The sequence below is a fragment of the Ochlerotatus camptorhynchus genome, unplaced genomic scaffold (assembly GCF_037179485.1).
Source record: "Ochlerotatus camptorhynchus isolate MF236.1 unplaced genomic scaffold, CSIRO-AGI_Acam_v1.1 ptg000130l, whole genome shotgun sequence".
NCBI lineage: Eukaryota > Metazoa > Arthropoda > Insecta > Diptera > Culicidae > Ochlerotatus > Ochlerotatus camptorhynchus.
The window spans coordinates 2,258,442-2,282,172 of NW_027040620.1; the positions used below are offsets into that span (position 1 = coordinate 2,258,442).

Below are 23,731 nucleotides of genomic sequence, written 5' to 3' on the forward strand. Positions count from 1 at the left end.
AATTGACCTAATTTATAGTAAAAATAGCTTATTTATAGGAAAAAGTAACGATTTTCATCTCTAAAAAATACCGATATTATTTTTACTGTAGAAACACAGTTTATCTGTAGTTTTGGCAACCATAACCGTCACTCGTCGGTCACTCATCATGTATTTTTTTTTCAAGTCATTGCTGCCAGTATATCGATAAGGATGATAAAATCCTTGGACGGGACTTTACAATCGAGTAGCGATTTCGAGCCAATTTGCTGTCAAATCCGAGCCAGTTTCTGATTGGTCGATTTGACAGTAGCAATCATGGAATAAAAAGGACAGAGGGATCGTATCAATCTGGCTGGCAGTTATGCCGGAATTAAAGTTGACGTCAATGGCGTTGTTAATTATTTCAATTTCTCGCATCTATAGGTGCTTAGGGATCGTCCATTAATTATATCACACTTTTAGCCTCCCCCTTTGGGATTTGGAAACTGTGACAGGTTGACAAATGGACAATAAGGACATGAATCCGATCGACTTTGTTCATTTGCCACTCCCAACATAGTTTACCCATTTTTGGGTAGGTTCAGTTTTGACCGATCAGCGTGGATTCTACCCAAATTTGGGTAGTTTTGAAATAGCGTGTAGGTCTATCTAGAGATTGCTGAAGTTTATCGTACGCACACTACGTCACGTATACGTATACGCAAAATGTTTTCATCAGGAAAAAAAACGTCATAGTGGAAAATTTTCCTGCACGGTGTTTCGCGAAAACCCATTAATGGGTATAAAAACACCCATTTCCGCCGAAGGGGGCGACACATCTAAATCTCAAGTTAAAACAGTGCTCAACAAATCTCACACTAGCGAAACAATCTTCGAAAAATCTTCTTTCATTTGTCGCATCTACTTGCATCGCGCATCATCTTTTCGCAGGAAATCTTCAGAATCGTCATCAATCTTCTTTCTATCTACTCAGCGTGCGCGCAGCTAGCCACAGAAAAACACAATCTTTTCTGGATCGTAGATAGAGTCGTCCCCCTCGATTTCCGCTAAAAGTGCCCCTCCTCATTTAATGGGTAAACTATGGTTTACTCATTAATGGGTAAATGGGGTAACTGTCAATAAATGGGTGTTTTTTTACCCATCTTCTTAAATTGTGTTTTTCGTAAAATAAGTAAAAAAATATCCATTTCTTCAAATGGAGGATGCTGCTGCTGGCGAGGCTGCTGGGTTATTATTTGTCCTCGTTGATATAAAAAAAAAACTTTCTAATATTTACATTGAAAATAAATGCAGGTGTAGCGAAAAAAATATTACACGAGATATTATAATATCATATTGGATAACACTGTATAGACTTATCCGTAAGTCTCTCCAATATTTCGGAATCTAACCTTTTACGGAGATCGTCCATTTTTGCTAAAAAAAAGCGGACGGAAACTGTTTGCATTCCCAATGGTCGATGACGGAATGAGACGATAACATTTCCAAGTGTTTGTTCACCCATCAGTGGGTAAAATATACCCATTATGCAATCGTGAACTGATTCTTTAAATGGGTATTTTTTCATCCATTTTATGATTTCCAAATTCCCCCATTTTTTGACAGCTGCATACATGGTTTGAAAATGGGTATTTTTTTACCCATAAATGGGTTTTCACGAAACACCGTGTGTAAAAACAAGTCACTCACAGTTTAGCAATCGCTAATCGTTCCTTCAGCTTTATTTATCTTGGCTGATGATTGTTTTCTCCTACCGTCGGCCCTGGTTGATTGATTGACTTCTGACAGTTCATTATTCTCTTTTCATTCCCTTTTAAGTCGCATGCAGATGCAAAATAAGTCCGCAATATTTTTCGGTTTTCTAGTTTGCGGAGATAAAACTAAGTCATTGTGAAAAACAACTGCGTTTTCGTAGATTTAGCAGGTATCTAATTATTTCCATATTTTGTCAAAGATTACCCATGTCAAATGTCTTCAATTTACAGCTTACAACCTAGTATTAGAGCGAACACCGGCAAGCAAAATGAACAGTTTTCAAAGCAAATTTCAATATTACTCCAAACGAAAGTTCTTCCGATTCGGTGTCCCGTTCCTGCTTCTGATGGTCGGAGGATCCTTCGGTTTAAAGCAATTTGCTCAGTTGAGGTACGTCCATATGTGGTTGGTTGTAAAACTATCAATTTTCAACCTGTTACATCATCCATATCAAATCCTTATTCCTGTATCACCAAGGAGCAGTTTGTAAACAAAACCATGCAGACCCGATTAAAAATGATTGCTTTTCTTAAGGTACACATTCTCCAAGAAGGGTACACTGACGGTCGAGGAAGCCGAGAAGCACGGGCTGTTGATGAAGAAACCGGAAGAGGTAACTCTGGAAACCGAGTTTGAGAAAGTCAAGAATATCGATATCGACAGTTGGGACAACATTCGGGGGCCTCGGCCGTGGGAGGATGACACTATGCCGGCAAAGGCAGGTCACTGATTGTCTTCAACCTAGTCATAACTGTTAAGCTTGAACTAAATATACGCAAGCATGTTTATTTCCAAGAAAATAAGTGATACTTTTGTATGTAATATAATAGGTACGAACAATGCAATTCTGTATTTGAGTTATGATAGATTATTGCTAAAGACTTTGCGAAAGCCTTACAGTTTTGTATCCCTAATTAACATTGAAAGCTGGTTCTAACGCTATTCCTTGATCTGGCGAATTTGTGGATTACTTTGTATGTGTGTGTGTATAAACGTACCGCGAGGGCAACGCCTGCGTTACCCCTTCTCTCGTAAACGGAGGAAAAGTAGCTTAAAACAAAGAAAATCTGTCAAATTAAAAAAAAAAAAACACGTAGCATTGATTGATAGATTCCGTTGAACTGATTGTGTTTTGTACATGTTTGTTTGGCAGAACCAGAATTACTTTGATTGTTTTACTTAAACCATTAGGCCTGCTGCAGCGATATGCTCGATAATGCGCTTTGTTGTACATAGATAGACGTTGTAAGTAAATGAAATTTAGTCCGATACATTCAGCAGGCATTTCAGATAGAAGCTTGTGCTGATTGCACCCTTTGGAATGTACTCGTCATAGCCTCGTAGGAGTTTTAGCAGTGCGTTCCCATCGACACTACCGTTGTCGATAGCCGTATTTAAAATATAGTTCCAGCTGTAGAATTGGCTAACTTTACTACTACTGTGATTATTTCTAGTCGTGCAGTTGTTGTTACGATTACTACAATGGTTATTGTCGTTGCGGCTTTCTGTCGGCGAATGAGCCTGTGGTTGCTGCTCCCACATCGGATTACGGCTAGTTTCTGTAAGCGTGCAAAGTTTATCACAGTTCAAGCACATTAAACTATTGCTATTGTAACACGTCAGCATTAGATCTAACAGCTGACGCCAAAGATCCAGGGAGAACATTTCGCCGGCGGCACGTTCCAGCAAGCTATGGTCTCCCAGGTTCCATATACATTGAATTACTTTATCATCTCGGTGATCTTGGATGTAGAACTTGGTTATCGTGTGCCATAGGTAGGGGATTTGCTGTACAAGCTCGAAACACTGGGCGTAGTCCTTTCGGGACCAATAGTACTGTATAAGTGTGATCCCGATCTCCGGGTAGTGGCAGTTGGAATTGGTCCTCAGATAGTGTCCGCATGATTCACACTTTTCCAGGTCGCTTAGTTCCTCGTGCAGAAGCATCTTGTTATACTCTATGAAGCTTTGTTTGATAAAAACTCGTGATTCGGCGTCGATTTCCCAAATCAACTCTACTTTTAGATAATCAAAATATATTCGCATACATTTGAGCCTCGGGTGTTCCTCATTGTTCTCGTCCATGACGGTTTCCAGTTTGTGCAGTAAGCTAACAATGGTATGCGTATCGTAAGTATCGAATATCTTGGCATAGCGATCAGCGAAGCTTAGATTACTAATGATAGATGAACGGTAGACTAAGTACAAATTACGAACGGTTTTATCGTCCTCACTGAGCTGATAGTCACTGAGAAGCGACATCGAAAACATTTTCTTTGGTGGGTTCCTCTTCGGGACAACATCTTCGTTGCAGTCCTCTTCGGCAGGACTAGCATCATCGGTGGGTAATACTCGTGCAATATTGTTATAGTTCTCCTCACTGTTGTAGACTTTGCTTATGTTCAGCGTCTTGGGCCTTTCCGGACCGATCTGGTCATACCCGAGGAACATTTGCTTGATATTTCTCCCATATTTGCCACGAACCACCGATGCCAAAGCCTCTTTTATCGTACTTTCCGTTTGCTCCTTCGGGCCATTATTGTTGAACAGGTGATCTAAAATGTACACTCCATTTTCTTTCAACGGAGAACTCCTTTTGCCATTGACCTTCTTTGTAAGGTTCGTCTTCGTTCGCTCCTTCCGTTCAATTTCCAGTTTAATCTTCAATAACTTTTGATCGCTACCGAACACGTAAATCTCTTCCCTCACAACACACACCCGACAAATATCCCCTACGTTGTTAATACACAGCACTATCCGGGAAACTATTGGATCTATGAGGAATATCTCCCGATCATCGTGCACCAAAATCAACCGACCCAAAACCGTCTGCAGAATCTTGAAAGCAATAATCTCATTGCGACCATCCGCATCATCGCGATCGGCAGATTTCTGCTTGAATTGATGCGTTCGCAATACATTTCCATCGAGATCTGCTTCCCACAAACGTGAACCCGGTCGGGAGCAGAATATTCGCACATCTTCCTGAGGAGTACTCTTCGCCGAAGGTGATGGTCGTTGTTCGTTGTCATTGTCATCATCGCCTTCCGTTTGAACTTCCTCCGTTCCTTCATCGACTGGCGAATCGAAATATTCGTCATTTGGAACTATGAATGCTGCACCGTACAAACCATCACGAGGTCGGTTACCAATCTGAAACAAACCTGGAGGTCAGGACCATCGTCTTTTCAAAAAATATATCCATACATACCTGCTTGAACTCTTCTCGCGTGGTATTACATAGTACACATTTCGAAAAAGTTGAAACTAGCAGCAGTTCCTTGTAGCGATCAATCTGTACAATTTGATTCTCCAAAAGCAGCACTGGACTCAGTGTAATATTGAGAATATTTCTTCCCTAGAATCAGAATGATCAATAAAGCATTTCCTGCCTAAAAACCCATCACTCACCATAAACATGGACAACTGCAGTAGCGATACCGTTCCCCTCGAATCACCACAGTACAGATCCTTATCGTCCTCTCCCCAGCAGAAGCTGGTAACGAAGGCCCCAGGCCGACTGGCTCCACCACCACCGGCAGTTCCATCGTTCAACTCCGTCAGTAGCACTTCCTTCGAGGCCGAACTATCTAGATCCAGCACTACACCGATCGCCCCGCGCATGTTTGCCACCGCAATTTGCTTGCCATTGCTCGAAATCAACACCTGACTAATCGTACCGAGCTGGCTGGGAATGATACTCAGAAAGTTCACACTCGCCCGGTCGTATACATACAAGCTTCCGGAGTTGGCACCGAAGATGAGATACTTTTCCGATACATCAAAGCAGGTGAACTGAAACACGAAAGAATCAAATCAATGGTAGCGCGCTGCGAGAAAACAACAAACGGGTACCTTAATCCTCCTGGTGTTCCGTAGGGGCAAATTTATCGCTGGCGAAAGTTCCGTACGCTGACTCAGCCCGTAATGCCTGAGTGCATCCATTATCATTGTAGTAGCAACGGCAGCGCACGCCTCTCTTCCTGCTTTGCGTCAAGTGGATGATTAGGTATACCTATGTTGTACAACACTACTTTTCTGATAATGAAGCAGCAGCAGCTCAGCTTGGCAGTCCAGCAAATGGTAGGTGGGAAAATTACATGACTATCGAAGTGCGCGGTACAGAATCAAACCTCTCAAGACTGCGTATACGGCTAGAACGCAATAAAACACTGAACGGGAGTAAGAACTTTGATAAGAAACGGGCTAATAAAACAAAATAAATTTGATGTGAAAAAAAACTGCACTAGTGCGATTTTTTCCAGGAAAACTTTTGATGGATTCACGATGAAGTTGGTTGTCAAGACGGATGGGACCTTCCATTAATAAAGTTACAACATTATTTTGATGCGATGAGATGGGTATCCGCTTCCGGGAATTTCTCAATTCATCGTTGCACACAGTGTAAATATTTACGTTTTTTGACAAAACTCAAGCAATCACTCGAGCAATCATGACAGTACACTGAGGTAAATAGACATCTGATTATGTGTGGTCGAATAGACTCTGTTTATGTGTGGTCACATGGAAATTCGTCAATATTAAAAGGTGTGGAATTTGGTGCGATATGTGAGAGCGTCTAGTGAAAATCTGAGAAAATACATAACAAATTTCTGCCCCGTTTAACGCACGCACACTAATAAGTTGTATATTATTTTACTCTATATTTATTAAATATATGAAATTAGATCTGTCGAAATTAGTTTGACAGCGATTTGTTGGCCGTGGATAATTGCCAACTCCCCCCCCCCCTCTGCAGTTCATGAACAGGCCCTTACATCGCTCATTATGCATTAATAAGTATCTGTTACGGCTGTTACGCATACTGTTCGGATCAAAGAAAAACAAAACCGTTTTTTTTTGTAAATCAACCGTAAATAAAGTTGATCAAACTGCAAGAATTCGTTTAATATAGTGTTAGTGTTTATAGTTTGTGGTTTTAGTTGAAGTACTCACAATTTTAGTTATTGTTCCTCCTGCAAACAACCTTTCTTCTACCTAGACCGCTCTGAAATGTTCTTTCCGCCTATTACAAAATTCAGTGTTTTAATTTAATTCATTTGTTACAGTGTTTATCTCGTTTTACCTATCTGTGAGTCGTCTGCTTGCCGTTCCGTGTTTTGTAACCTCCACTGACCTAAATTTGTCCACAAACTTTCTACAAAATGCCCAAAGCACAGAATACTAAAAAAACTCACTTTTAAGCACTTTCTAATCGATACTGTATTGTTTGTGATTTTCTACCTTCCGTTCTTTGACAGATTATCTTCTATTCATCTATCTATCCTCCTCTCTTCAATCCGTCACTTCATCTGTCATACTACTTACTACCTCATCGTCCAAATTCACTGCAGCGATGGAGGAGGGCAACGGCCAGTGTTGCCAGAACATTCCCCGGCCCGTAACTCTGTCCGGGAAGCCACATCCGGCTCAGGGTTACCCTCTGCTATCTCCATCACGGCCAGTTTCGCTGTCGCTCGTTTGTACCTTCCGGCATTGGTACGCACCCATGCTTGACGGACCCTGCCGTCGCCGGATACAATGATCTCTTCCACCATTCCGCGGATCCAGCACTTCCGGTTGGCACCCTCCACGACGTAAACTAAATCTCCTGCTCGCAACGGTCTTGCCTCACCGAACCACTTCGTTCTTTGGTTCAACGACGGCACATACTCCTTAATCCACCGCTCCCACATCACGCTGGCCAACTGCTGCGAACGCTGAAACGCATCCCGAAGGGCCACTGCCGGATGGGGAGGTGGACAGATACTACCAGGCTGGTTCACTGACGCTCCCCGCAAGAAATGATTCGGGGTGAGCGCTTCTGCTTCGTCGGACTGCTGCGACACGTAGGTGAGCGGACGGGAGTTGATAATGTCCTCCGCTTCAACGATGGCTGTCTGCAGTATCTCGTCCGTTAGTCGCCTTCCATCATCAAGCGCTGTCAGCGCTTCCTTCACTGAGCGGACTAAGCGCTCCCAGACGCCTCCCATGTGAGGTGCGGCGGGGGGATTGAACGTCCACTTCATTCTCGCGTTCGTTAGCTGGTCTGCACCAAGGTTGCAAAGACTCATTTCAGCTAAAACAATGTTTTTCTTAATTATGAAATAATTAGATGCCATGATCAAATTTTGAATTGGTAGGATACAAGAAGAGGTTGCAAAGAATGTGTTTGACATATTAAACCTGTTTATTTCACTTCATGAGAGTCACAATCAGCGATTTTTCACAAACTCACTCACTCACTCACTCACTCACTCAGCGATCAGCAAATCGCTGATTGTGACTCATAGAAAGCAAAATTTACAGGTTTTATGTTTCCAACGCATACTTTGTAACCTCTTCTTGTAAGTTACAAGTAAAACATGCCATCATACCATCTTTTGGTTTTATTATTCCGAAAAACATTATTTCAGCTGAAATGAGTCTTTGCAACCTTGGTCTGCACAGTCATCTCTAATGCCCTGTACAGCCTCCACCACTTCCTTACTAGCTCCACGTAGGTTTGTCCCGTTGTCCGAGAAGAATTCGATCGGCCAGCCCCGGCGACCAATAAACCGATATATCGCCATCAAACACGACTGGGTGGTCAGCCCATGTGCCACTTCCAAATGAACCGCACGTGTTACCATACAGGTAAACAGCGCAATCCACCTCTTCTCTGATCTACGTCCTACGGTCACATCGAACGGTCCCATATAATCGACCCCGACGTAGCTGAAAGCACGTAGATTCGGTGTGACCCGCTGTACTGGCAGCGGAGCCATCCTAGGAACTTCAGGACGACAACGATTCACCTTGCACCATACGCAGGACGCTGATACCTTCCTGACTACTGCATCTATGTGCGGGATGTAACACATCTGCCGCAACTCGTTCTTCACTGCTTGACGGTACCCGTGGGCACTCTTCTCATGGTAGTGCTGAACTATCAGCCTCGTGATCCGATGGTCATCCGGCAGAATCACCGGAAATCGCAGATCGAATGGCAGAAATTCCGCTCGCTCCACTCTACCCTCCATCCGGATCAGTCCATTCTCGTCGATCAGCGGAGTCAGCTTGTATAGCGGACTAGACTTTTCGATAGTCATCCACTGGCTCACCGGACGATCCTTGTTTCTCGTTAACACTTTCAGTTCGTCGATGAAGCTCTCCGACTGCGCCACTTTCAGCAGACACTGCTCCGCTTTCTCGTACTCCTTTTGCTGCAACGGAACTCTGACCGATGCAATGGTTCTCGACTTCCGTGCTTTCTTTTGTCCGCTTGTCGCTCTTAGCGTCTCAATCGGCAGCTTTTCAATCCTTCGCTTACAGTTCGACACGAAACGGAACACGCACGCCATCGTTCGGACCAACACTGTCCACTTCGAGAAACGGTTTACGTCCACAAAAACCGCAGGCACCTTCACGTCATGTAATAGGAGGTGAATCCGGAGCTCCTCCATCGTGTTCGCTGGTGGCATTTCCTTTTCTGGCCACTCCTGCTCACTCTTGTACAAAAACGCTGGTCCTCGCGCCCACGTGCTGTCAGTATGCATTTCGGGTTCCTTGCCCCACTTCGTTAGTTGGTCTGCCACGTTTAGTCTTGACGGCACCCAACGCCAGTCCGTCAACTTCGTTAGGCTGAGTATCTCGCCGATCCGAAACCCGACGAACTGTTTATACCTTCGCTGGTCAGATCGAATCCATGAGAGCACTACGTTTGCGTCGATCCGATACACCACCCGGTCAATTGTAAAGCTATGACTCTCGAACACCATTCGTGATAGACGTGCTCCTAAAACGGCCGCTAGAAGCTCCAGTCGCGGTATTGAGATCTGTTTTAACGGTGCCACTTTGGCACGACTCATGACCAGCGCAAACTGCACTTTACCTCGTACAGTTGCCCGAAAATACGCCACGCTTCCGTACGCCGCCTCGCCTGCATCAGCGAATACATGCAGCTGTATGTCCGTAACTTCATCTGATCTGGCATTTCCGAAATAACTCCGCGGTAGCTGGAACGATCCGATGTTCTTCATCATTTGTATCCATCGCCGCCATTTTTCGAAGGAAATCTGATTGATTTTCGTATCCCAATCACAGCCGGTCTGCCAGAGATCTTGGATCAGCATTTTTCCAAGTATAGTAACCGGAGTGAGGAATCCCACTGGGTCGAATTGCGCCATCACGTAACTGAGGATAATCCGCTTCGTAGGATACTCTTCGCCACCGATAACCATAAAGGATTCCGCTTTCGACATAGTTGCGAAACAGAATACGTCTTCCATCGGCTTCCAAACTATGCCCAGCACATGCTCATACTCGGCGTCTTTATCCCGGGAAAAATGAACTGCTCCATTTGCACTGCGATCTTTGAGTTCCTCTAGGAATGCCTCCGAGTTAGACACCCAGTTTCGTATATGGAATCCACCCTGCGAGTGGATGTACTTCACCTCCTTGGCCCTTCGTATCGCTTCTTCGACGGTATCTACGCTGTCATAGTAATCGTCCACATAATGTTTCTTAATGATCGCTGCCGCTGCTTCTGGATACTGCTCTGCGAACTGTCCCGCGTTCAGATTTTTTACATATTGGGCGGAGCAAGGCGAACACGTGGCGCCAAACGTTGCCACGTCCATCACGTATCCTTGAGGTGCTCCACTTTCATCCGTCCCGAACAGAAATCGTAGTGCTTGCTTGTCTTCACACCGAATATTCATCTGGTGGTACATTTCCTGAATGTCGCCTCCGAATGCAATTCGACCTTCCCGGAAACAGCAAACAACTTTCGGAAGGGGAACCAACATGTCCGGACCTTTCACCAATTCCGAGTTCAACGACACTCCTCCAACTGATGCAGCCGCATCCCACACCATGCGCACTTTACCAGGTTTCTTCGGATTTAGCACCACATTCAACGGAAGATACCACACCACCGAGCTTGGAGTATCTGCTAGTTCTTCTGCAGTTATCTTGTGTGCATAGCCCTTGGTCTGATAGTCCTCAATCTGCTGACATACCTTCTGTTTCAACGCAGGATCTTTCTCAAGCTTTCGCTCAAGCGCTCGCATCCTTCGAACGGCCATCGGGTAGCTGTCCGGAAATCGCCGTTCATCTTCACGCCACAATAGGCCCGTTTCGAAACGATTACCTACCCTTTTTGTCGTCGCTTGAAGGATCTCGCGAGCCCTTTTCTCCTCAATTGGTTCTGGGGGTGCGTATGATGCTGCTGCAGTTTCACCCAGCACGTACTGATTTCGGATCATGTCATGCAGTTCCTGGTTACTCACTGGTGTGACACAATGCAGATTCAGGTAAGTATGGACACGCGGCTTCCGTTTCTCCGATCCGTAAATCGTCCATCCGATTTTCGACCGCACAGCGATTGGTTCGTTCGGTTCCCCGACCCGTGACTCCAACGGCGCGAACAGATGGAGATTGTCCAATCCGATTAGAATCGTTGGAAGTCCAGACGGAAAATCTCTCACCGGCACTCCAATAAGATGCGGATAACGGTTCACCATCTCAGCGTATCGTACATTCTGTTGTGGCAACTGCAACTCGGACACCGTTCGTGTGTTGAACAACGAAAACTTCTCCTTGGAGCCCTTCGCCGACATCATCATCTCTACACTACGCGATTCGTTCTCAAAACGGTTGATGTTTCCGGTCCACGTGACTATCAGTGGTTCAAGCGTTCCTTCTGCCTTCAGCCGTTTGGCCACCCCATCGTCCACCAACGTAGCAGACGACCCTTCGTCCAGAAATGCAACAGTGTCGTACTGTCGCTTACCGACATATAGCGTCACCGACATCATCCGGAAAATCACCGTGCAGTCTGATTTGGCTTTCTGCAATTGAACAGATTCTTCCACCCGATGTAATAGAGGATGGTGATTGCCTTGGCAGTTCCGCGCCATATACCGGATTTTCGAAAAACAACGATTTCCACCGTGCTTGTTAAGACAGACTCCACACAGTTTCTGCTTGTCCACTTCCCTTAGTCGTTGCGCAATGTTCATCTGCTTGAACTCTTCGCAGCTCTTGATCATGTGATCCGTCCGTTTACAAATCCAGCAAGGACGGCTGACCACCTCTCTGCGTAGTTCTTCGCTCTGCTTCTGCTCAGAGTCGTGCACATGCACAAACTCCTTCTTTCTAGGATTCTCTCGCCCATGCGACGCTCGCTCGTTCACCGACAGCGTAGAAAACTCCGTCACCTCGGACACGTCGGATACTATTTCAGTCATGAAATCCGTGAACATCCTCAGCGGACTATCTTCCTTTCCTCGCTTGTACCGCACCCAATCCAGTTTGTAACTCGGTGGTAACTTGTCAACCAACTCCTGTACCAGCATCGGGTTATTAAGATGATCGTTGAGTCGCGCAGCCTCAAGATGGTCGCACAACTGCTTCACCGTAATCCCAAATCTAACAAACATCTCCAGTCGATCAGCTCTCGGCGCTGGAGCGTTCCTCACTTTCGTCAGCAGCGACTTCAGCAGCTTCTCCGGCCTTCCGAATAGATTCCGTAGGTCACAAATCACGTTCGGAACGGAATTCGGCAGAACGAGCCGACTCCTCACTGCTTCGAGCGCGTCACCTTGCAAACAGTCCTGCAGTCGCTTCAAGTTCTCCAGGTTTGAGAACCCACATGCTTCCGTCGTATATTCGAAGCTGCTAATAAACAGCGGCCAAACTTCCGGTTCTCCACGAAATTTTGGAAGGTGATGCGAAATCGCTTTTCTAGCGGCCAGCTGATCCCTCGAGATTCGACCGCCGGTTCGCCCCGACCCGTCACCAGCTCCGTTACCACGCACACTGCCAGGTCGCTTGCTGCTCGCACGATCTTCCGACGAGTCGCTGCTTCCACAATCTTCTGAATAGTCGCTGCTCGCACGGTCTTCCGACGAGTCGCGGATTTGGCCCTCATCACTTGATTCGGCCTCCCGATCTTTAGCAGGCACCTCCTTCATCTTCTTCTGCTTATCGGTTTTTCTAGAACCCGACTCCATTCCATGTCGGTCCTCCCTTTTCGGGTACGCTCCTCGAGAATCCGTACCCGCTGGCTTTTCGGCTATCTTCTTCTGTTTCTGCAACTCCAGCTGCCCTTTCTGCTCCGGCTGCCTTTTCTGCTCCGGACCGTCCTTCGAAGATCCACCAACAGCGCCATATTGATCCTTCAGCGCTTTAATTCTATTGATGCTGCTGTTGACCTGCAGCCGGATTGCCTCCCGTTCCTTCAAAAACTTCTGCTCCGCAGCCAGTTGAGCCTGCAACATTCTCTGCTCGTAGTCCAACTGCTGCATCTCTATTTCTCGCCGGGCCTGGGATTCCAGTTCAAGCATCTCCCGTTCCTGCTTCAGCTTTTCTTCGTTCCAAGCCTTCTGCCGAGCGAGTAACTTCTTCCGCACTTCCATTTGCTTCGCAAAGGCCTTCACCTTGGCTAACTGTTCCTCTTCCAACTGCTTTTCAACTGGATCAACATCGGAACCAGCTCCCTGATCAGACCCTCCATCGCTCTTTTGGCCGGACTTCTTGCTACCTCGCTTCTTGCCTCCTGCGTCTGGAATCTTCAACTGCTGAACACTCGTTGGGACACACTGTGGGCAATACCAATTGGATTTCGCTACCTCCTGGTCAACACCCGCGCAAGAAAAATGAGCCCAATTTTCACACTTTCCGCATTGGACCCAATCTACGTCCTCCGACGTCGACTCTGACATGGAGCAAAACAAACATTTCTCGTCCTTGGAAGGTAAAAAGGCCATTCCGAAGTGCTTCGAAATAAAATTTTTGATTTTCGGATCAAAGAAAAACAAAACCGTTTTTTTTGTAAATCAACCGTAAATAAAGTTCATCAAACTGCAAGAATTCGTTTAATATAGTGTTAGTGTTTATAGTTTGTGGTTTTAGTTGAAGTACTCACAATTTTAGTTATTGTTCCTCCTGCAAACAACCTTTCTTCTACCTAGACCGCTCTGAAATGTTCTTTCCGCCTATTACAAAATTCAGTGTTTTAATTTAATTCATTTGTTACAGTGTTTATCTCGTTTTACCTATCTGTGAGTCGTCTGCTTGCCGTTCCGTGTTTTGTAACCTCCACTGACCTAAATTTGTCCACAAACTTTCTACAAAATGCCCAAAGCACAGAATACTAAAAAAACTCACTTTTAAGCACTTTCTAATCGATACTGTATTGTTTGTGATTTTCTACCTTCCGTTCTTTGACAGATTATCTTCTATTCATCTATCTATCCTCCTCTCTTCAATCCGTCACTTCATCTGTCATACTACTTACTACCTCATCGTCCAAATTCACTGCAGCGATGGAGGAGGGCAACGGCCAGTATTGCCAGAACACATACGTTACTTATTTTTGGGTCACAACTACTCATTAATGTTTTTTATTTAATAAACGATTTAAGGCACTTTTCTTAAAAATGGGTGAAATCCTGCTCATTAATGCATTGTTTTGTGATTCGAGCTCGGATTAATATATAAAATAATAAATTTACACATTTTGTCCGAATTCAGCATTTTGATTGTACATATTTCGAATTTTTGGTGCAAATGACGAATTATCGTGTATTTTTATTATTCGTCGAATATTTATGTATTTTTTCCGAGCTATGATGAATTTTTGTGTATTTTTTTCATTCACGTATTTTCGATTCATTTTCGAGAGCATAATATTACAAATACCATAAACGAGCTGTATCCTGCATGGGTAAACTATCGCACAAATGGTTTGGATGATACCCCGAACACGTCGTTAAGCTCTCTTTTATGGTTATTTTTATTAGGGTTGCCCCTCGGTTAATGCTACGTTAGTAGAAAACTTAAGGACTACTCAATAGACATATAATATAGAAAACATAATTTATTTTCAGATTTTTAGGTGTATACAAAAATTTCAGCTTTTCTACCACTGTAGTAGCAACCAGATTTAAATAAAATGCTCCATTAGAAAAATAAAAGCATTTTTAGATAGCATTCGTATACGAGCTTGTATACATAGCAAAAAAAATGTAATATCGATCAATGAAATTCAAGCTGATGTATGAAATAATGACGTAATGATGACGCGCATTTCACACCAAATTGGACTAATAAGCGCGTTTTCACTTATTAAAAAGTGTGATAAAATTGCAAGTTTACGTCTAATCGTTTTGGTATGTCTTCGGTGCACTTATTCCTTATGATGCAAGCAATAATTGTTCCGAAGACATCAGAACGATTTGACGGAAACGTGCACTTTTATCACACTTTTTGCATTTTTGGGACAGTCCAGTTTCAGATGCAATCAGCAATAGCAAAAAGCAGATACAATATTACATCAATGGATGTAATTTTGTTCGCAAAATTGATGTACATCGTATACAACGTTATATCAACAATCAATACGAAACTAACGATTTTAAATTGGCTCACTATACTTGACTAGCCTGTTGGTCCCAAGCAAATCGACTAACGGATCCCATTCTAGTATAAATTCCAGTACTATACTATGTTTGTTTTGATTCGCTATGAAAGTTTGACAGATAAAATGAGGGGTTAGTAGATTTTCCTATGTTTCGAGGGGTGAATCGATTAGCTTGGGACCGAAGAGAGTGCCAGAGCTGAGCCAAAAAGTTGAGCTCGTTTATTCGGGACCTTCTGGTCTTAGAGTTACCTCTATGGTTATATTACACAACCGATGGATTGACCTGGTTGCAGCAGTTTGGATGTAATATTCAACAACTTTTTTTCTGTGTACCTCACCTTGGAAAATTTTGAAACCATCATCACTTTCATAGTTCTTCTATTCTCCACGAGTGCCAACTTTGATTTGGCAATATGAACGGAATCAGGATGAATTTATAGATTCCCGGGAGCTGATACCTTTGCCAGCTAACGCTTAAACAATATAACGCTGCTACGTAACGCTTCGGTTGTCAAACATAAATCCATTTAAAACCGTTCGAATTAAAATCCGAGTCGAAAACAAGAGTGAAAACAGAAAGACCGCTGGAATCATTTTTGATTAAAATTTAATTTTTATCAGGAAATAATTGAGTGTTGAGGATTGGTGGAAGTTGTATTTTAAACAAGCGAATCCAAGCAACATAGATCAGAACGCAACGTAAAACGTAGGAAGCAAGAAATATACCTACAATTTTCCGTTAGGTTCCGGCTCTGAATTTGTTCATACCTATGAACAGGTACGTAGAACATAACCTAGACCTTGTTTGCGTAAATCTCAGTGCTTTGTTTTGCTCCGATCGGTGTTCCGTTAGGTAGATGACCGGTTGATGACAAAGAACGCTCGTCGCTATTCTAATCTTATTGGCACAGTCCCGGTAACAATGAGGTCCCCACTGCCGGTACCAGAGTTCCTAGAGGAAAATAATCTGTCGCTGTCGTTCAAACAGCCACATAGGAAGAATAGATCTCTGCGACCGCCGAAACCACCGAAGCTGTACCCAAAGTTCGACGGAAGTTTCAATCGGAGCCTGAACGGTTCCTCGGTGGCTCATACAGTTTCGTTTCGAAGCAATCGTTCGGAGCTCAGTACGCTGTATGAGCCAAGTAAAAGGGAATCGTACTACGAGCAGTGCTTCGAACAGATAGCCAAAGTAGGGGAGGGTTCGTTCGGGGAAGTATTCAAGGTGAAGAGCAAGATGGATGGATGTTTGTATGCGGTGAAGAAGTCCAAGGAGTTTTTTCGAGGAGAAAACTACCGACAGGAACGGCTGGAGGAAGTTCGGCGGTATGAACAGTTCAGTGAGCATGAGAACTGTGTGAAATTGTACCAGGCGTGGGAGCAGGAGGATCGATTGTTCATGCAGATGGAACTGTGTAAAGGAAGCCTAGAAGATTATGTCAGAGAGCAGCGGTTCATTCCGGAGGATAAGATTTGGTCCATTCTCTTGGATCTGTTGCTGGTGAGTAGGAAGGATGTTCGGAAAGATTAACAAAGTTTTAAAACATTGGTTAAATTCGTATTTTAGGGGCTAAAAAGTCTTCACGACCGGAACCTGATTCACCTGGATATAAAGCTAGACAATATTCTAATTACGGACGATGGTGTCTGTAAGCTGGCTGATTTTGGTCTGGTGTTTGATTTGAGCAGTCGAAATTACAATCATGCTACGGAAGGAGATTCCCGTTACATAGCTCCAGAATTGATGGAAGGGCGTTACACCAAATCTGTGGATATATTCAGTTTGGGGATCGCAATTCTTGAACTGTCTAGCAATCTGGAGCTTCCTTCGAATGGCCCATTGTGGCAGAGACTTCGAAGTGGATCCATTCCATCGGAGCTTTTATGTAGGTTATCTCAAGAGCTTCAGGATGTGATCCGATGGATGATGAATCCCATACCGGATTGTCGTCCGTCTGTTGAAACACTTCTACGACTGCCCGGAGTATCAATACTGCACCATGAAAGACGACGGTGGCGGGTGATCCGTGGCTTAAAATCCTACATGCATAGGAAATTGTGCAATCTAAAATGTTTTTTGGCGAGCCTGGTGCTCTCAATAGCCAGTTGTTTGCGATTGAACCATGCCAAACCGTCCCTTCCGACAGATGATTGTAAGCGGGAACCAAGTTATAGGAACAGTAATAACCGTAGCTTTTGCAATGGAATTAATAGTAGCGTACGGACGTGTCTCATGAAGGACTTCGATGATGAGCTAGATGATGATCTACTGTCCACCGGAGAGCTGGATTTGACGGGTGGAAGTGGAGGGTCAGACGTACAGATTACTCCCACTTTGAACAATGATATTCCTAGGCACACACCCCCGGTGAGGATGATGAATTCGACACCGCTAAATCACAATCATTTAGGATTGAGGCTTAGCTTCAGAAACAATCACGTCGACACTCCTCCCAGGAATGTTAGGTAAGTTAGCTACACATGTCATTCCCAACTCAACCAATAGCATTACAATAACACTTTCAGCTACGATTCGGTCGACGACGATATGCTTCCGTTGGACAACAGCAATTCTAGCAACCGAACCGAAGAATCGACCCTCCATTCGCGTCACTCACTGCTGCATAATACGACTAGTCCCGTCAGCGATGCCTCCTTCCTAACGAAAAAGAAACTTTGCTTCCAGTCAGATGATTCAGACTGAGTGGGCCTAGAAATGGTCGTTGTCCGCGGCTGCTGAGACCGGTTCCTAGCTGTGACGCTGTGAGCATTTCCTAGTAATGAACAGTCATGGTCATCACGCGAAAGGCGAGCGGAACCGGAAAACGGATCTCAAAATAACGTTGGCTTTGATTTTTGTGCACCCTTAATCTTTCTTGAAAAAGATATGTACGTACTTTCGATTGCTAAAAAGTAGGTGAAACTCGTTTTACAACATTCAATTGGGATACAGGATGATAACGATTGCAAACCTGTGGTGATCTAATACCTAATTATTAGCATTTAAGCACATACTAGCTAGAAATGTATACTAATTGATTAGTAGGAACGAAGATGCAAATTGATAGATTTTGTGATATACAAAGAAACCTACGAAAAGGAATAGTTAGACAGAATGAATTCTTCGGAAATGTGTACAGCAGGTATAGGATTTTTTTCAGTTTTGCTTTGAATCAATTCAATTGTGGTTAAGAAAAATCTTACAAAAGCTTCAGAACATTGAGCGTTTCTCAATGTTAATAATATAATAGAAAATGTAAAAAAAAATATTACATTGACTACCTTCTATTATACCTCCCTGTAAGTGTTGATTATAAGAGATATATGATATCATGCATTAGCGGTTAATATTTTTTGGGGAATATATTTTATACAGGATTTACAAATCGCAATAAAATGCTCATAACTATCGACTAAAATATGGCACTGATTTATTCGAAAGCTTTTCCGTGCACATACATGAGCCTTTCGTTATTCGACCACCGACAAATCGACATGAAACTTAAACTTAACTCTTGACGAGAATCCATAACGATTGATTCAAATGTGCAGCGATTCCATCTGTCAAAACCATAGAAATGTTTTATCTAGATAAAAATAATTTGTCCGAAATAGATTAGACGCGAAACAACTCATAAATTCTGTAGGCGTGTTCGTGGCTAGGATAAATATTTTCCGCGAACACGGCGGCAGATGTCAGTTTTGAGCTTTGATCAGAAATTTCTTTGTAATTTGTATGATCATTCATGTCGGTTTGTCGGTGATTCGATTCGACCTTCGAACATTTTTCGGGTTTGTCTCTATCCTATGACACCGAAAAATACACATGAAACACAATAAAATTGATCAATGAATCAATGAAAATGCTGAGGTTTTGACAGAACTATGCTGTGGCTACCACAGTATCTTACATTTGATCGTCCAAAAGCATGCTGTGGTGGGTTCAAAACTTGACCATCTAAATTGATCAAGTTTTGAACTCACCACAGTATGCTTTTGGCGCTACTGTATATGGACCATCAAATGTAATGTAAATGCCACAACATAGTGTCAGTTTTGGTGATCAAAAAGCTTATCAAATTATAGGAAAAGTGGTCTTCTACAAATTGGTAAGTGGCTTCAATAATATAATTTCTTAATTTCTTGCAATAAGGGAAAAAATTGATTTTTAAATTACGTAAACGCAAGCTGCCCAGGCAGACAATATGCTAGGTCTCTAGCTAGCACGGAGTCCCCAACATAATCCAGTATATCCGACTTGGACGTCGAATTCGGGGTTAGAATCTGCAATCATACAAAACATAACCTAAAAAATATCTTCACCAAAAGACCGCATTTTCATTATCTTTCAGTGACATTGAAATGAAAATTAACATAACATTACATTCTTCGACAAATTTCCTACATGTATCATTCATATTAATGATCGTATCTCACTATTTTGAATTTTTTTTTCAATAATTTATCATTCAAACTCTGGAATTTGAACCGGCTGTCATAAATTTATCACCATTGACTAGTACTATTTCTAGCCACTACTAGTGACGCATAAAGTTCACTTGGATTCTACTATTGAGAAATCCAACTTAAACTCCAGCGCGCCTGGTGGCAGGAATAAGCACTAACCGACGGTGATAAGTCTGTGACAGCCCTTGACAATTTCATTGATTGTTTGCAAAATTGTTTAATTTCAATGTAATTTCATGCAAATTTCTTGTCAGCATGGATGAACCTTGTACAAAATGCATAAAATTATTTTGTAATGCATTGTTCCTAAATAAAAAGCTACTTCAAGACAGTTAAATTACAGAAAACATGTTAAGGTTTGAAATCATCTGCCGATTAAACAGCAGACAAAGTTGGCCGACTAAATCCATCGACGAAAAACTATTAAATAGGCCGATTGCTCGGTGTAGCACCAGACGAAAAACGATTTAATCTGCTGATTAATACACCGACTGAAATTAATTTTTAAGTGGAAATAGATTTAGTCGGTGGACGAATCGGGTGATCTGGATGATGTTTGTTTATTTGGAAGATATTTTCGAAACAAATCACGATAAAATCGACAGTGAGCATGCATAAGGGCCTATACGCGATGATCGATTCTCTTCGTCGATTTTCTCTTTTGTTAATAGCTCGCTAGATTTAACGTTTCTCGGAGCGTTTGCTGTTGCTTTTGATAGCCAATACAACCTGTTACTACTCTGCATTGAACAAATTCTTGAAAATTGTTTCGCTTAGCTGTAGCAATGCAAAGAGAAAATCGATGAAGAGAATCGATCATCGCGTATTCGCCCTTATGAATGCTCACTGTCGAAATTCAGAATTATATAGGGGAAATGACGGCTTCGGCATGACAGACTATTTTCGGCAACCCAAATTGAAACACTATTTTCACTGGATTTTCTTACGAATACACTTCGCTGAATGCATGGTGGGCGTTGGCCAAATTTGGATTTTTCAGATATAATCCTAAATAGGACCTAGATTATTTAATACTCTAGTAACCTCAAGTCCGTGCTCTGTCACAATGTTTCATTGTGATTAATCAACACTCAAAGGGGTAAAATATCAAATTTGGGGTGAATTTGAAAGAAAGGGAACTTGGAGTGTAGAGCGCACTGCCCACTGGACGATTCTGAAGCCTGGCCAAGTGAGTGGGGTATGGGTTTATTTGATTGAACGTCATTTCCAATGTATATATTGATACATTCAAACCATTGGCATTTGAGATAAGACAGAGATAGGATGCGGAGGGCCCGCTTAGGGGAAGCGTAACCCATGTTATGGTTTCCATTTATTAAATAGTTCAGATAGGCTGGAAATGACAGGTTCATGGTGAGAAAATGTACCATATGGGGCCCGTTCACTGATCAAAATCAGATTCACATCGTCAGACCTAGGGTTACCATATGGTATCCTAAAGGAGGACATGTCCTCCTTTTTCGAATGTTTTTACATGTCCTCCTTTTGCCTCAAAATGTCCTCCTTTTTAATCCATGAATATTTTCAAGCAAAATGTTAATAAATAAATTTTCCATTTTATTTTGACGCAACCTCATCCAAGGCTTTGAAGTTATTAAACTGACGTTTTCGTGCAAAACAGTTCACTAGTTCATTTTCAAGTATGTACAGAACCGGTCATATTATAAAGGGTCTAGTATAAGAGAGAAGCGGACTGGCTGGTTTTAAGCCAAAAGGAACTGTCAAAGCCAGAGCCAATCGAACAGCGACTATCTTGATCTAAGAGAAGAGTAGACAATACGGGGACGAAAATGAACCACTTTTCTGTCAAACGCGAACCAGCTCGTGATTGGCCGATTTGAAGTCCGTAAGAGAGAGATAGAGATAGAGATAAAAAAGTAAGAAGCCAGTTGTATCTTAGATCTGGATTGCATACCAGGCAGAGGTTGCCAAGGCAGTTTGTTTTGAATCTACTCCTCTCTTAAGTCATATTAAAGGGCTAATTGTAAAGTGTTTGGCACTCCAAAAAAGTTCAAAGAGCTGTAATGTTTTAGTATGTGCATTTAAATTGCTGAAATTTGGGCTGCTGGTTGATTAAATATTCAAAATTTACTGGTATTTTTAGAGCGATGATAAATTGACTCTGCATGAAGGATGAGTTATTTCGGTAAAACGCTTCTTGTTTGAACACCGTTTTTAAAACTGTAATTTCTTGAAGCACAATCATTCAAATCAATCATACTTTTTTTTATTTGTAGTCTCGTCTTCTCTGATCTCAAAATACTCATAGTGTAGTGTATTTTAAGCAATTTTGAAACATGAAAGTCATCATGGATTCAGAAACGATACTATTCGTTGACCATAAATTCTGATTTTTTCGAATAAAATAATGTTTCGACTAGAAAAAAAAATAGTAGTAGTTCATTCTGCTTGACGAGCGAACAATTTGAAAAATGAACCAAATAAGATGCGTTTTACTAAAATCATTGGAAGTTTAAGCTGATTCAACTTTTTAAGCCCATAATAATTCCGTTAATTTTTTATTATTTAACCACCCAGCAGTAAGAATTTCAGAATCTTCAATACTCATATTAAAAAGTTGCAGAAGTTTTTTAGAAGGACAAAATATCCAGCATTAGTACCCTTATTTTACCTGTACTGTATAATTAATTTTGAAAGCTAGGTAGTTGCATCCTTTAGAAAGGACTATTGCTTTTTAATTTTACGTAACCCAATAGGCAAACGGCCAATTACCAAAAGGGAAAGTCATTAATTTTCAAATATTCAAAATCAGTTTTTTCGTTCAAAACCAAAATAACGTAAACGAAAATTTTTTCATTGGATTCTACTTGGCTACTGGAACACAGTGAACACTTTTTCATAGACAGAATTTCGGTTTTATCCGAAAAAACTGATTTTGAATTTCCAAAAATGAATGACGTCCCGTTTTCTCTTAAAAGAATGATGATTTTTACCGAATTGATGACGACTACACTACACTACACTGAAAATAATAAATTTTGAGTGAGTGCATATATTTTCAAAACGTTTGATAAAAACTCGTTGTCCTCCTCAATTGATGATAAAGAATATCTACATTGTCCTCCTTTTTCTCTAAAATTGAAATGAAATGTCCTCCTTTTCAATTGTTTTAAATGGTAACCCTAGTCAGACCCTGCCCAAGAATAAGGGGATTGACGATGTCTTGTCAAGTTTTATTTTGAATTTGCGTTTTGTATTTAATACTCTAGTAAATCTCGCGTCCGTGCTCATTCACAACAGTGTGAGGTGTCAATGCTCACTGGGTCATATGTCTTAGACCAGTTCCAGATTAGTTTGCTATTAATATCTTCTGCATCGCAGTTCGCGATAGATTCCTAAATATGGGTTCTCTTTTCCTACCATAATAGTGTGAGGGAAGGGGGTGAGTTCTGGATCAACAATGGAAGGGGGCCCATCGGTTTTTGTGGGCAGACCGTCCAGAGCCCATTCCTCACAGATCGGGGGCTGCTCGCGCGGGCCAACACCGTCTTCGTGTAGGTGGAAGTTTTCCCTATCCGATGATGGTGTTGGTTTGCGTGGGTGGCCTTCGCTTTGTGAGTGGGGGGCTTTGGAGCGGTTTGTTTACGAATGCTGATGGGCCCTTTTCTATTGTTGATCCAGCGTTAAACGTTCGATATGAGAGCGACTAGGGCAAATAAATAGGGAAGACAACACCATGACCCAAATAAGTAACCAATGCATGCGGCTCACACTTAACTTGTTCTATTTCTTTCTTTCTTCCTATCATGTACTAATATTAACTGCCTGAGGACAAATGGGAACACGACCAGAAACCAGAAACGAACAAGAAAAGAAGAATTAAACTTGCACCGGCAAGAGGAAACAGACAGAAAGGATCATGCCGGTTGGAGACAGCCAATGTATACTGGACGAAGCTTGTATCTAGGAAAAGTCGTATGTGCAGGAAACCGTAAGTAGGATAAGAATCGTAAAAGGTGTGTGCTTGCTTGATAAGATCCTAACTTTACTTTAAATACACGGTAGGAATCGAATATCCATTTATGATTAAGGTTTTGCCCATTTTTCAGTGGGAGTGGCAATACTCATTGATGAGTG

General features: G+C 42.4%; 4 protein-coding genes across 4 annotated transcripts; 2 read left to right on the forward strand and 2 right to left on the reverse strand.

Annotated features, from left to right (window-relative positions):
- Nucleotides 1–1,801: 1,801 nt before the first annotated feature.
- LOC135700229 (cytochrome c oxidase assembly protein COX16 homolog, mitochondrial) lies at nucleotides 1,802–2,547 on the forward strand. The gene is made up of 3 exons (XM_065220672.1): nucleotides 1,802–1,906; nucleotides 1,968–2,127; nucleotides 2,272–2,547. The coding sequence occupies exons 2-3, from the start codon at nucleotides 2,006–2,008 to the stop codon at nucleotides 2,465–2,467; spliced, it is 318 nt and encodes a 105-aa protein (XP_065076744.1). The 5' UTR covers nucleotides 1,802–1,906; nucleotides 1,968–2,005; the 3' UTR covers nucleotides 2,468–2,547.
- A 443-nt stretch (nucleotides 2,548–2,990) lies between these two features.
- On the reverse strand, nucleotides 2,991–6,009 carry pink (WD40 repeat domain-containing protein pink). Its single transcript, XM_065220635.1, has 4 exons — nucleotides 5,593–6,009; nucleotides 5,149–5,532; nucleotides 4,949–5,095; nucleotides 2,991–4,890 (listed from the first exon to the last, which is right to left on the reverse strand). Exons 1-4 carry the CDS (start codon nucleotides 5,686–5,688, stop codon nucleotides 2,998–3,000), a joined length of 2,520 nt encoding a protein of 839 aa, XP_065076707.1. The 5' UTR covers nucleotides 5,689–6,009; the 3' UTR covers nucleotides 2,991–2,997.
- A 2,135-nt stretch (nucleotides 6,010–8,144) lies between these two features.
- Nucleotides 8,145–13,490, reverse strand: LOC135700180 (uncharacterized). Its single transcript, XM_065220598.1, has one exon. It carries the CDS (start codon nucleotides 13,488–13,490, stop codon nucleotides 8,145–8,147), a length of 5,346 nt encoding a protein of 1,781 aa, XP_065076670.1.
- Nucleotides 13,491–15,718: 2,228 nt separating this feature from the next.
- On the forward strand, nucleotides 15,719–18,540 carry Myt1. The gene is made up of 4 exons (XM_065220578.1): nucleotides 15,719–15,923; nucleotides 15,999–16,646; nucleotides 16,713–17,611; nucleotides 17,672–18,540. Exons 2-4 carry the CDS (start codon nucleotides 16,014–16,016, stop codon nucleotides 17,847–17,849), a joined length of 1,710 nt encoding a protein of 569 aa, XP_065076650.1. The 5' UTR covers nucleotides 15,719–15,923; nucleotides 15,999–16,013; the 3' UTR covers nucleotides 17,850–18,540.
- Nucleotides 18,541–23,731: the final 5,191 nt, after the last annotated feature.

Coding starts and splice junctions, on each gene's coding strand:
- Myt1 (XM_065220578.1), top strand. CDS start 16,014: ATGACAAAGAACGCTCGTCGCTATTCTAATCTTATTGGCACAGTCCCG. Junction 16,647..16,712: donor TTCTCTTGGATCTGTTGCTG/GTGAGTAGGAAG, acceptor TTCGTATTTTAG/GGGCTAAAAAGTCTTCACGA. Junction 17,612..17,671: donor ACTCCTCCCAGGAATGTTAG/GTAAGTTAGCTA, acceptor TAACACTTTCAG/CTACGATTCGGTCGACGACG.
- LOC135700229 (XM_065220672.1), top strand. CDS start 2,006: ATGAACAGTTTTCAAAGCAAATTTCAATATTACTCCAAACGAAAGTTC. Junction 2,128..2,271: donor AAGCAATTTGCTCAGTTGAG/GTACGTCCATAT, acceptor GCTTTTCTTAAG/GTACACATTCTCCAAGAAGG.
- pink (XM_065220635.1), bottom strand. CDS start 5,688: ATGATAATGGATGCACTCAGGCATTACGGGCTGAGTCAGCGTACGGAA. Junction 5,533..5,592: donor GGAACACCAGGAGGATTAAG/GTACCCGTTTGT, acceptor TTCGTGTTTCAG/TTCACCTGCTTTGATGTATC. Junction 4,891..4,948: donor CGCGAGAAGAGTTCAAGCAG/GTATGTATGGAT, acceptor GGTTTGTTTCAG/ATTGGTAACCGACCTCGTGA.
- LOC135700180 (XM_065220598.1), bottom strand. CDS start 13,490: ATGGCCTTTTTACCTTCCAAGGACGAGAAATGTTTGTTTTGCTCCATG.